General features: G+C 43.4%; 1 protein-coding gene across 2 annotated transcripts in view; it reads left to right on the plus strand.

Annotated features, from left to right (window-relative positions):
* The window catches only part of Dpysl3 (dihydropyrimidinase like 3), a 112,328-nt gene that overhangs the window by 77,518 nt on the left and 21,910 nt on the right, over window positions 1-12,900 (plus strand). For both annotated transcript variants that reach the window (XM_057789058.1, XM_057789059.1), the window contains exons 3-6: window positions 620-804; window positions 5,054-5,218; window positions 8,668-8,729; window positions 9,684-9,764. In XM_057789058.1, coding sequence (XP_057645041.1) covers window positions 620-804; window positions 5,054-5,218; window positions 8,668-8,729; window positions 9,684-9,764 — 493 coding nt within the window. The remainder of the gene's footprint in view (window positions 1-619; window positions 805-5,053; window positions 5,219-8,667; window positions 8,730-9,683; window positions 9,765-12,900) is intronic.

The following is a 12,900-nucleotide window of genomic DNA, read 5'->3' on the forward strand; positions in this document are numbered from 1 at the left end:
ATTGTCATAATCATCTTCCTTAGTCTGACGCCTCTATTAATATACTGACAGTGAAGCAGTCAGTATAGGTGAGATCTGAATGTGTGACTCTTTCCTTGTGAATCTGCAGTGAGACATCATTGGCTGACCAGGGAAGTGTGGGATAAGGAAAAGAAGCTGGAGGTGGGGGATGACTCAAGCCCAGGTTTTCACTAGGGCACCAGAAAATCATCTTAGAAGATGACTAAACCCCCACCCTTTGTTGTACTGCATCTTTATCTTCTTCTGTTGCTCCCAGCAGCCCTGTGTTCTTCACAGTCTTCACAGCTTCCATCAGGGTCATCCCACACCAAGAAACGAGCAAAGCGAAAGAAATAATGAAAATGGTTATATAAAAATATTAGTCACATGTTATAATCTAGATTTTGGCAACTCATAGATTTTGATACAAAACCATAACACAAGGCCCATGCAGATAATTTTGTGGCAACAAAAATGGTTTTGTATACACAGCTATCTACCTTTGCTTTAAGATTACCAGACTTTTGACTTTGAAGATCCATTGTCTAAAACCCTTACATCCCATACTTGTCTCGAGGGTGGCTCTTTTTTAATTGTCAGTGTTCCACTGTCTCTACAGGCAAATTGGAGACAATCTGATTGTCCCTGGAGGTGTGAAGACCATCGAAGCCAACGGGAAGATGGTGATCCCTGGAGGCATTGATGTCCACACTCACTTCCAGATGCCTTACAAGGGAATGACCTCAGTGGATGATTTCTTCCAAGGGACGAGGGCTGCCTTAGCGGGTGGCACTACCATGATCAGTAAGTCCCCACACTAGCCCTATTCCTGCTGCTCAAACACCTGCCCTCCATTAATACTAACACCAGACACACTTCTCTCAATTTGGTTTGTGAATTTATGTTTCTGGAGGTGGTTACTCTTAGGAAATCTGCCAACTCTCTGTAATTACACAAAGGAGATGCGTGAGTCTCATGACCATGAAAGCAACTGAGGGAAAGATAAGTTAGAAGGAATGATCACTGAGACTTTGGTGATTAGCGGTCCTTGGTGAATTTAGTGCTGTTGGATCTTTGCTGTATTTTGACCAATTTGTGTCTTTAAGGTTAGCAATGCTTTGAGTGGTTTCCTTTACTTATTTTTGTTTTGTTTTGCTTGTGGTAACTACTAATTTTGAGGAAACTGGGAAGTGGCATGTCCTTACTGAACCAATAGCATTCCAGGCAGCCCTTCCTGTCCCAAGGAATCTCAATGAACTGGGTCCTGGCCCGGAGCTAGCCTCAAACTCGGGAGACAGAGCACTGTTTACTTAACATCATATTCCTCTACCCACAGGCACAGAGCAGCTTGAGCTAGAATTACAGTCTGTCTTGACCTTCCTTTTGATTCAATCACTAGCAGCAGTCAACTTTAGATAGGATATAGAATCCCAGAAAAATTGCAACAAGCCATAAAATGTGCAGTCCAGGGAGACCCGAGCTTTTCTTCCAGCTGATGGGAGGGTGTAAACTGACAGCTGAGCAGCTATCTGTCCGGGAAAGCCCTCGTGTCCTTGAATACATGAGTAATGCAGCTGGGTGCATTTAAGTTTCAATCAGTGCTCTTAGGCTCCTTTGACAGAGGAAATGCATGATCTTGGATTTGGCTTGGCTGGTTGCCATCTAGGCAAGGAATTGGGCCTGTTCGGCAGGTCTGTCTTGTTCCTCACACTTGGTCTAGTGAAGGAGCAGAAGGAAACTCAGACATCTAGGTGAGGAATAAAGCTTACAAGGAGCCACAGATGCATGCTCGCCCTTCAGAAATAACTTATAGATTCTAGACGTAGAAAAAGCAAAGGATACATGCAACCCTACGTCATGTTAATGTGTAGTTTCCAATTTAACAAGAGGATCACAATATTTGTACCGTATTTCAAGCTGCCATTTTTTACTAAGTTATGGATTGTGAATGCCTTCCTCTTCTTTACTTCATATTCTACCACCTGTTTTAAAACAGACATCTTTTGTCATTCTGTGAAAATTTCTCTATGTTTTTAAACAAACTTCTAATTTTTTTCAACTTTAGTCCCTTGCAGTTTTTCATTTACATAAATGCATTAGAGAACACCCTAGAAGCTAAATGTTGCTGACAGCTACAACTTATTTTCCTAGGTATGATTTTTGAGCATAGGATAATTATTGAATTAGGTCTTTAAAAAAGTCCATATTTTTGATACATATTTCAATGTCATTGTCAGAATAGTTTAACCAATTTTATGCTTTAACTCAGCTGCCTTTGGGGCATGGTGAGAATGGAGCTTTTGCCCAACTCTTACAATAGTAGCAGCAATTATGTAAAAATATGTAACATTCATGGATGCAGGGGGAAGAGTTAGTTTGAACTCAAAGAAACTAATTCTTGTTAACTGTGGCCACTCATACCTGTGGTACATTGTAGACCGAGTTTCTGTTCTACCCGGTTCCACAGCCCTTCAGTCCCAAAGAAACACCAGAGGATTATATTAATTATAAGCTGTTGGGCCTTTTAGCTGAAGCTAATTGTTAACTAACTCTTACAGCTTAAATTAACCCATAATTCTTGTCTATGTTTAGCCACATGACTTGGTGTCTTTTATCAGTGAGGCATTCTCATCTTGCTTCCTCTGTGTCTGGCTGGTGACTGCAGACTGAGCCTTTTCTTTTTCCAGAATTCTCCTAGTCTGTCGTCTTGCCTATATTTCCTGCCTGGCTATTGGCAAATCAGCATTTTATTAAACCAATATGAATGACAAGTCTTTACAGGATACAAAAGTATTATTCCACAGCACTGCCTCTTTTTTTCTTTTCAAAACAAGAACTCTGAATCTAATCTCCTTTGTTTGTTTGTTTTCCTGACCATTATCCATAACAACTTGTAACCATACTCTAAACAAAGACAAACGTCCATAACCCATTTTTTTGGGAAAGAGGGTGTGGTTTTCTGGGCTACTTCCTGATGAATGGGGGTTCTGGTAATCTTATGGGCATACAAAGAAAATTTAGGATTATAGTCAAGTACTTACTGGAGTATCCTGTGAGTCTTGATTATCTAAGACAGCAGTCTTGAAGCTGTTCTGGTGCAAAACTCAGAGGAAACTGCAAGAGAGGTCCTCTGAGATGTTGGATCATCTGAGCCATCTGCTCTTATTGGAGATTCTTTATGGGGTCTTCCTCAATCAAACCTGATTTTTCTTGACCCAGAATTAATTTACAGCCTCTCATTTCCTGTAGAAACAAAAACAAAACCTCTTCTTAAAAGTAACATATCTTTTGAATTAAATTGTGAAGTCAAAGCATTTTCAAAATATATAGGTGAGATTAATCCAACAGTATTTATAATTGAATGTCTTTTAGCAGCTGCTGCACCTTGATCAGCTGTCAAGGAATTAAAAGACAACACAACAGCGTAAAGCATTTTCCATCTTTACATGTCTTTTTTTTTTTTACTCTACTTGTTTTATTTATTTATTTATTTATTTTTGGATTTTTTGAGACAGGGTTTCTCTGTTTTCTTTGACTATCCCGAATCTCACTCTGGAGACCAGGCTGACCTAACTCACAGAGATCCACCTGCCTCTGCCTCACAAGTGCTGGGATTAAAGGTGTGTGCTACCACACCCAAATATTTTTTCTTTTTTAAAGGACTTTTTCTATCCTTTTTCTTTTCTCTTCCAAGCCTAGGTATATTTTTAAACATACTGCAAACCGTTTAGAGGTTTGTTTTTAGTTTTGTTTTTTTCTCTGAATGTGTCTTTTCTGTATGTCTCTATCTTTTTCTCACCGTATGAGTCTTTAGTCTCCTAACTGACATGATTACAGTTAAAGTCACGGCTTTGGTTGCTGAATCCACCCACTCCTTGGTTTCCTGAGAGTCTAGCTTCAAGGAGGAGGTACTGGTAGGAGCCACATATTTTTACCACAACTCTGTAGAGTTTCTAGGTCTGTGCCACCACCAAGAAACATGCTAGTGGCTGCATTTAAACAACATTTAAGTGTTTGGGTGTGGGGACTCCTAAAAGAGCTGCAAAGTTTTTGCTGCTAACACTGAGTCAGGAAGCGTCTTTTAAAGGAGACACTCTTGCCTCCAGCAAAGAGTGCCCACCCAAAAAAATGCTGCTACCAAGAAACCATGCTTAACTCTGTTTTTTTTTTTTTTTTTGGATTTTCTTTTTGCTTTTTGTTTGTTTGTGTGTGTGTGTGTGTGTCTAGAATTCCTTCCCAATCTCTCTTAGGTTTTGGGGGATGTAGTTGCCCCACGTTGAAGCCATCTGTAGATGAAGTTTCTGTCCCACCTGGTTCCATAGCCATTCAGTCCCAAAGAAACACACAGAGGAATATATTAATTATAAACTATTTAGCCTTTTAACTGAGGTGTATTATTAACTAACTCTTACAGCTTAAATTAACCCATAATTCTTGTTTATGTTTATTCACATGACTTGGTATTTTTTATCAGTGAGCTACTCTCATCTTGCTTCCTCTGTGTCTGACTGGTGACTGCAGACTGAGCTTTTCCTCTTCCCAGAATTCTCCTAGTCTGCTGTTCCCCTATACTTCCTGCCTGGCTTTTGGCCAATCAACATTTTATTAGACCAATATGAATGATAAGTCTTACAGGATACAAAAGCATTATCCCACAGCAATGCATCTAGAACTCCTTCAATCCAGGGAAGGGAACACAACTTTTGTCACTAATGGAGACTCAGTCTCATGGCACGTACTCATCTAACACATATTAACGCTTAGTATGTGCCAGGTATCAGCAGCACTTTATATACATCTTATCACTTAATCACACAGCAAACTCAGAGGCAAACTGCTCTCATAACCTATATCTACTAAAAGCCCATTTGGAGGAGAGAAAACTGAGGTTTCAGAAAGCTAATAATTTGTCCCAAGTCCTGATGTTAGATATCGAAATCACTGGTATCTTCGAAGGCACCAAGATACAGAGGCTGCAAGAGGGAACAAACTTGCAGGGTTTGGGGAAGAACCAAACTGTTCTGAGTTTGAACAACTGGCCCTCATCTTTCAGTTGACCATGTGGTACCCGAACCTGAGTCTAGCCTGACCGAGGCCTACGAGAAGTGGCGTGAGTGGGCTGATGGGAAGAGCTGCTGTGACTACGCTTTGCACGTGGACATCACCCACTGGAACGACAGTGTGAAGCAGGAAGTGCAGAACCTCAGCAGAGACAAAGGTGAGACCAGTGTGCTCTCCAGCCTCCTCCTCCTGTCTCTAGGCTGCCATGTCCATCTGTCCCACAGCGTCCTGCTCACGTGAGTCATTCCCCTAGTTTAGAGACTGGTCCCTTAAGCATGAGGGAGGGCTGAGTGTGGGGCTTTCTAGAGTGTGGGCACTCTATACTTTTATGCAGCTTTGCTTACATTTAACAGGATCCTCGTGGGATAAGTAGTGTTAGTCACTTTGCAGATGGAAAACCGGAGGGTCAGAGTAACTGCCCAGGATCACATTTGGTGAACAATAGAGCAATCCAGAGATGATGATCACCTCCAGGAATATCTTACTTACGTTTCTATTGCTGTGATTAAGTATCATGAGCAAAAGCAACTAGAGGAGGAAAGGATTCGTTTCATTTTGCAGCTGATAGTTCATCATTGCAGAAAGTCAGAACATGAACTCAAGCAGGGCAGAAACCTAGAGACAGGAACTGAAGTACAAGACTCAGCCTGCCTTCTTACAGCACATCGGACAGCCAGCCCAGGGATGGCACTGTTCACACTTAGCTGGTGCTTCCCACATCAACCATAACAAATCAAGAAAATGCAGCGCAGGCTTGCCCACAGGTAAAGGTATTTTTGCAGTCAAGGTTCCCTGCTCCAAAGTGACTCTAACTTGAATCAAGTTGACTATAACCAGCACAATACATGATTGCCAGTTTTACAGAGGGAGAAACTGAGGCAAGGTGACTGATCCTACCTGAAGTCACATCACTAAGAAAACTGAGAGCAAGGATTTCTAACCCCAGTCACTTTTACTCAAGACCAAACTATTAATATTATATAATACTGACATCCTCAGGAAAGGCAAAGAAATGCCACGAGCAAGGGATGGATTGATCTTCTCATTAGGAATGAAAATATGTTCCTGCAGTCCTGCAGTATGTCCCCCCCCCCTCTGTGTGTGTGTGTATTGTTGGAGTGGGTCTGCTCACTGAGAAGATGATTTTAGTTTCATCATCTTCTTAGATTCTTCTATTTATGTTTCTCCCTATGTTCTGATCATCAGACATTCAGCACCCACAGGATCATATATACTTATGAAAATATGTACCATGGGCTCAGCTTTGTAAGGGGATCTAGGAACTGAGAGATGGATAAGCCTCTTCTGAAGGTCCAGTGCAAAAGGAAGCAGCCCAAGGAAAGGCAGCAGCATGGACGCTGAAAGCACATGACCTGTCTGGTCACTGTGCAAGGACTTCAGGAGAACACGGTGATCTATATGGAGAGGAGAGGATGCTCCCTTAGAGATATGTTTTTTTCTTTCTATCCCTTGCTGCACCCCATAAATCCTGCCCAACCCTTGGTAACACAAAACACGCCCTTAGACCCTCCCTCTTCTTGTTTTGTCTGTCAATAGAAAATTCGGTGCTTTAAGCAGGACACAGGGTCTGGGTCATTCCAAGGATGACTTAGAGACTTTTGGAAAGGGGAATGTTGTGGAAATCTTCCCTGAGCTGACCCATGCTGAGTAGGGACATTCTTGAACTATAAACCACTTTTGGCTGGGGCGACTGTGAGCTAAGTTGACCCTAATGGTTTAACCAAAATTATTTTCATTTTCTCAAAATGATTTTCTGTTCTACCATTCCACCTACCTATTTATTTTGAGAGAAAATCAATAGATCTTTTCCTATAATGCTGATGGCTTAGGTATTTAAGTACAAGGCACGAATTCCTATCTGTCCCCATTTGCTTCGGTAGTTCACTGAGGCCAGGTTTAACATCCGTTTTTGTTTCTACATTTGAAATTTAGGTAGTGTTGTGTGGAAGAGTCAGTCTTTAAACTGGGTGTCTTTAGTAGATGTTGTGTTGCTGTGACGACATCATGATCAAGGCAACTTCCAGAAAACATTTAATTGAGACTGGCTCACAGTTTCACGGTGGTGAAAGGCATGGGAGCACGCAGGCAGATCTGGTGCTGGAGAAGGAGCTGAGAGTTCTACATCCAGATCAGCAAGCAACACAAGGAGAAAGATACTGGGCCTGCTTGAGCATTTGAAACCCCAAAGCCTGCCCAGACTAACACATTTTCTCCAAGGCCACACCTACTCCAACAAGACCACACCTTAATCCCTGTCACTAATCCCCTCTCCTTAATGACCAAGCAATCAAGTATTGAACCTGGGGGAGCATTCCTGTTCAAAGCACCACAATGAGTATATAGTCAGCACCCTTTTATTATAAAAATCCAGAGTATTTCTAGGTTAAAAAACTAGATTTATTCTTTTATTCCCTGTTCCCCCTAGACAGGGAGACACAGTTCCTCTGTGTAGCTTTGGCTGTCCTGGAACTCACTCAATAGAGCAGGCTAGCCTTGAACTCACAGAGATCCACCTGCCCTTGACTCTCCAGTGCTGAGATTAAAGGTGTGTGCCACAACCACCTGGTTTATTCTTTAAGTAAATTATAGAGAATGGAGGGTAAATAACATACTCACAAAACATGCGTACACTCTGTGTATGTGTGCATGCCTTTGTACATGTGCTGTGCGTGTCTGTATTCAAAAGTACAGTTTCAGTAACAGAAAATACATAATGTAAGTATATGTCTGCTATATCTTAAAAACAAATTGTTAGAGGGTGAGGGATATAGGATTCAGGTTTTATTTTATTTTGATATAGGGCCTTACTGACTGGCCTGATACTTTTTATGTAGTCCAGTCCACATCAAAATTATGAGGTATAGCAAGGGATAGAAAGAAAAATTCATGGGACTCTTTCTGTCTCTGCTTCCCCAGTGATAGGATTAAATGCTTGTCCCGTCACCCAGACATCACTCAGAAGAAGTTTTAATGTTAGTTTTAATGCCATCTTTCTCTTAGGCACCTCACCCTCCAATCTAGTATATAACCAGTCGCTCACCAAATAGTGAAATTAACCCATTCCCATGAAGGCCAAATGCTTGCCTCCCAGGGACTAAAAGCCTTTAAAAAGTGTTGCCTCCTTTGGTGGTGATCTGCTACCTGATGAGGAGGGAGCTGTGTTTCCAATGTACAGGGAGGAAAGGGAAGCCCAGAAGTTAAGCATTCCCACCTCATTGTAGTACACGGTGCATCCAAGTGTTGCGACCCCTGGTGTCTCGGCACAGCTGGTGTGCTGTTGTGATTTCCTTGGTGTCTGCTTCCCCGAACAAATTGGAAGTTATTGATCTTCTGAATTGGAGTGCTGGGAACTGGGGTTAGCAAAGGATACAGAAGGCAACAGGATTCTTCAAGGAAACACTTTACGAACTATTGATTTTATAAGGCAAAAGAGGGCATGATAAGATGGGGCATTCAGAATGTCTCCCTTCTGTTGGGCAGGCACCTGATCTGTGTGCTCAGGTCCCATGGATGAAAGCCATGAGAGGTAGCAGTGATACTTAATGTCTTCTTTTTCCTGATTTCCTTTCTTCCCTTGCCTTGCAGGTGTTAACTCCTTCATGGTTTACATGGCCTACAAGGATCTATATCAAGTGTCAAACACAGAGGTAGCAACCCATTTGGCTGTGTTGTTTGGATTGTCTGCATGCATGGGTTTCCTACTGTTGCTGATGACCTTTGCCCTAGAAAAATGGGTCACTGTGGTTACTCTGGAGGGCCAAGATATCAGGCTGTCTACTGACATATGCACTGACTTTTAGCCTGCACTTCATTTTAAAGAAGTTAGTGGACAAAGCAGAGAGGAACTTGAATTTCTACTGGCAACAGTTGTCTTGAAGTATAAGAGGCAAGTTCTTGTCTCCAAACCGCTCACAAACCTGGTGAAAATGTGTAGTTCTCTGCTTCATAAGGTCAGGCGGGCTTCCTGCTATTGGTACCAGCTTGACTGTCATCATTGTAACCATTGGCCTGCCCCTAGGAAGTCATGGGTACACTTTGATAGATCGGAAACAATCAGGGCAATTGTAAGAAATTAGTACTCTTACCTTCTAGGTGGAGAGTAAAGGTATGTTTGTCTTATAGGTTCAGATTAAAGGATGAGTATTTTATTAGCTTTGTCCAGGCTGTAGGGGGCTTGTGGAGGGAGCAATGGTAAAGAATTCTGAAACTCTGCCTCAGTTCCGAGGGAAATTACTCCATGAGTGTTGGATGCCAGAGAGACTTTTGAGATATTGGTCCTGTCTGTTTAAGTCTAGACAAGTCTTTCACAGAAACAGAGCCTCCTAAAATGTCTTTTATGTTGTGTTTTGTTTTGCTTTTTTTTTTGTTGTTTTTTTTTTTTTAATTTGATTATGAGATAGGATTTCTCTGTTCAAGCCCTGGAACTCGCTCAGCAGACCAGACTGGCCTCAGACTCAGAGGTCAGCCTGCCTCCGCCTCCCCAGTACTGCCACCGCCTTGCTAAAATGTCTTTTGACTACATTCCTCTCTGGTTTACAACACTGTTTCTACTCTGGTTTTAGTAATTGTCCTTTATGTGAGGTTTTTGCTTTCTGTTTCAGCTCTATGAGATCTTCACCTGCCTGGGAGAGCTGGGGGCCATTGCTCAAGTTCATGCCGAAAATGGAGACATCATTGCCCAGGTAACATCATGGAGGAAGCCTTGTGTGTGTGTGTGTGTGAGCTTCGGTCTGCATCCCATCCACTTCCTCTCTTCAACATGACTTGAACGCCCCAAGTGCTCAAGACTACCATAAACCCACGGCTAAAGCCAAAATCCATGCTAAAAAACCTCACAGCTCTGGGCTCACACTTGTAATCCCAACACTGGGCCTACAGAGGAAGAAAGATCATCAAATGTTCACAGTCCTTAGCTGTGATAGTGAGCTTTTTATTTCTGGCTTAAACAGTGTATCTTAAAGAGTTAGTCTTCAGCTGCACAGTGGTGGCCCATGACTTTATTCCCGGCACTCGGTACATAGAGACAGTGGCTGAGTTTTCTGAGTTCCAGGCCAGGGCTACACAAAGAAACCAGTTCTGGGGGTGGGGGTGGGGGGGCAAAAGGATTAATCTTCAAGGTCAAGTAGTGATCAACTTCTTTAATCCAGTAACTCCAGAGGCAGAGGTTAAGAGGCAAGTGAATTCCTGTGAATTCCAGGCCAATTAAAGCTGCAGAACACCAAAACCCAAACAAAAAAGAATTAATCTTCACAGAGTTACTAATCTTACAGAACTTTAAAAAAAAATAGTTTGCCTGATGTCCTCCTCTCCGTTTGTTGCTAATTTTGAGACAGCACCTTCAGCTCAGATATTTATTTAATTATGAAGACAGGTATGTCTAAAAGTGGCCTACTAAGTTTTCTCTTCCTATCAGAGTTTACACCTAGAAACTTCTAAATGGAGTAGAAAGAAGACAGTGGGTGTGATCTTGGTTGTCCACCTAACTGCATCTAGAAGCAACTCAAACAAATTCCTGAGCACTTTAATGTAGGGTTCTCTCTCTCCCTCCACCCCTAACCTTGCCCACTTCCCCCGACTCTCAGACCTCCAAACTTGTTCTGAGACAAGATTGACCCCTGATCTTTCCACGTACCCACCCCCACCCCACCCTTGCAATTGTTGAGCTCAGAGACACCATTGGCTCTAATGGGATTAAATGCGTACTACCACACCCAGCCACCAAGCATTTTCATTGGAGGAGGGAGACAGACCCCACCTAAATGTGGGCGGGATCTTCCGGTGGCAGTACAGATAAAAGGACGCGCTCTGGAAGGAAACCTTCCTTTGAGGCCGCTTACCCTTACTCTGGCTGGAAAGTTGCCCTATCCAGCCGCTACTCGGCATTCTTTAACCGATATTTGGACCAAGTTTTTTGGGGGATTTCAACAAAAACCGAAGACTGAAAGACCATAGCACACCAGGATAACTTCCAGCCTTCGTCGCCAGATTGGAAGTCTGCTGAGAAGTCGAGCTTCCTGCACTAAACAACTCCGGGACTTCCCTGATATATCCTGATTTGTGAAGTCAAGACTGCTTCTACAGGGTTTAGGCCATGGCACCGATGTACCAGCACCAAGACCCCAATTTTTACAATACCATACAAGCAGAAATAGAAGTGGAAATCGAGGATGAGCAAGAGACCGTGCCCGCAGAAGAAAGACGCAGTTTTGGTGAAAGTGCACGAGGTTCCTTCATAGAGGAACCCAGGTACCAAGGTTTCCCCAACCAGCAGGATGATATGAACCTTGTGATCTGCATTAGTTTTTACATCACGAACGCGAGCCAAGGGAGCTACCAAAGTCCAGGACAGCTACAGTTGGAGGGGATGGAGACCTCAGTTGCCGGAGTCCCACAACTCGCTGAAGTCCCACAGTGCGCTCAAGAACCAGACGGGGCTCAAGTCCCAGAGTGGGCTCAAGTCCAAGATTGCGCTGAAGTCCCAGAGTGGGCTCAAGTCCAAGACTGCGCTCAAATCCAAGATTGCGCTCAAGTCCAAGATTGCTCTGAAGTCCCAGAGTGGGCTCAAGTCCAAGATTGGGCTGAAGTCCCAGAGTGGGCTCAAGTACAATTGTGGGCTCAAGTTCAAGATTGCGCTCAAGTCATAGAGTGGGCTCAAGTCCCAGAGTGGGCTCAAGTCCAAGATTGCACTGAAGTCATAGCGTGGGCTCAAGTCCCAGAGTGGGCTCAAGTCCAAGATTGCACTGAAGTCCCAGAGTGGGCGCAAGACCAAGAGTGCGCTCAAGTCCAAGATTGCACTCAAGTCCAAGATTGCGCTGATGTCCCAGAGTGGGCTCAAGACCAAGAGTGCGCTCAAGTCCAAGATTGCGCTGAAGTCCTAGAGTGGGGTGAAGTCCCAGAGTGGGCTCACGTCCAAGATTGCGCTCAAGTCCAAGATTGCGCTGAAGTCCTAGAGTGGGCAGAAGTCCCAGATTGCGCTCACGTCCAAGAGTGCTCTGAAGTCTCACTGTCTGCCGCCGGAGTCCCACATCCCCGGAGGAACACTCGACCACGGATCCGCAGGGGTGTCACACACTGGCAGCTGAGCGAGCTGGAGGGAGTTTTTGAAGACGATCCGTACCCTGATGAGATCACAAAGAAGGACCTTGCAAGGCGCCTGTATATGAAACCATCTGAAGTGCACTGCTGGTTTAAGAAGCAAAGAGCTAAGTATAGGAAAAATCAAAGATTACAAATGGTCAAGGGTGCCCATGATGGTACCTTTGAGATCTCTCACTAAAGCATTTAGAGGAGACCTGGACTGCCATCCAACTCCAGGTGTTATTACTGCTGACCTTTTCCCTTCAGCAGTAAAGACAGATAATTAATTCAAGGTCAGCAATAGCTGATAGGGAGACCCTGATTTAGAATATACCAGAAAACTAAAGCAAACCAAACAAAACACTGAAATAAACACAAGAGTCTAATAGTCTATAGACTAAAATAATAGTAGAGAGAGCGCAAGGGTTGAAAACAAGGAGAAACTAGAAGATTCCTGGCAACCAAGCTATGTTAGAAAGTATTGTTTCAGACTGAGCCCTTCCTTGAGCAAAGCAGGTTCTTAGCTGGAAACAAGCCAAAGCTCCCCGGCATTCGATAATATCATAAGGCGGCATTTTTCTGAAGCAGGAAATCTGATCCAAGACTGCAGATCACACACATCTGAGCTCAGAGGTTGTGTGTCTGGGGGACCCTTGCTCTTCATGTCCCACAGGGCAGCTCTTGGGATTTCAGAGACTCAGCAACATCTTAAGAGTGAAGGAGGTGAGCTAAGTGTGCAAT

The sequence above is a fragment of the Chionomys nivalis genome, chromosome 14 (genome assembly GCF_950005125.1).
Source record: "Chionomys nivalis chromosome 14, mChiNiv1.1, whole genome shotgun sequence".
Taxonomy (NCBI): Eukaryota; Metazoa; Chordata; class Mammalia; order Rodentia; family Cricetidae; genus Chionomys; species Chionomys nivalis.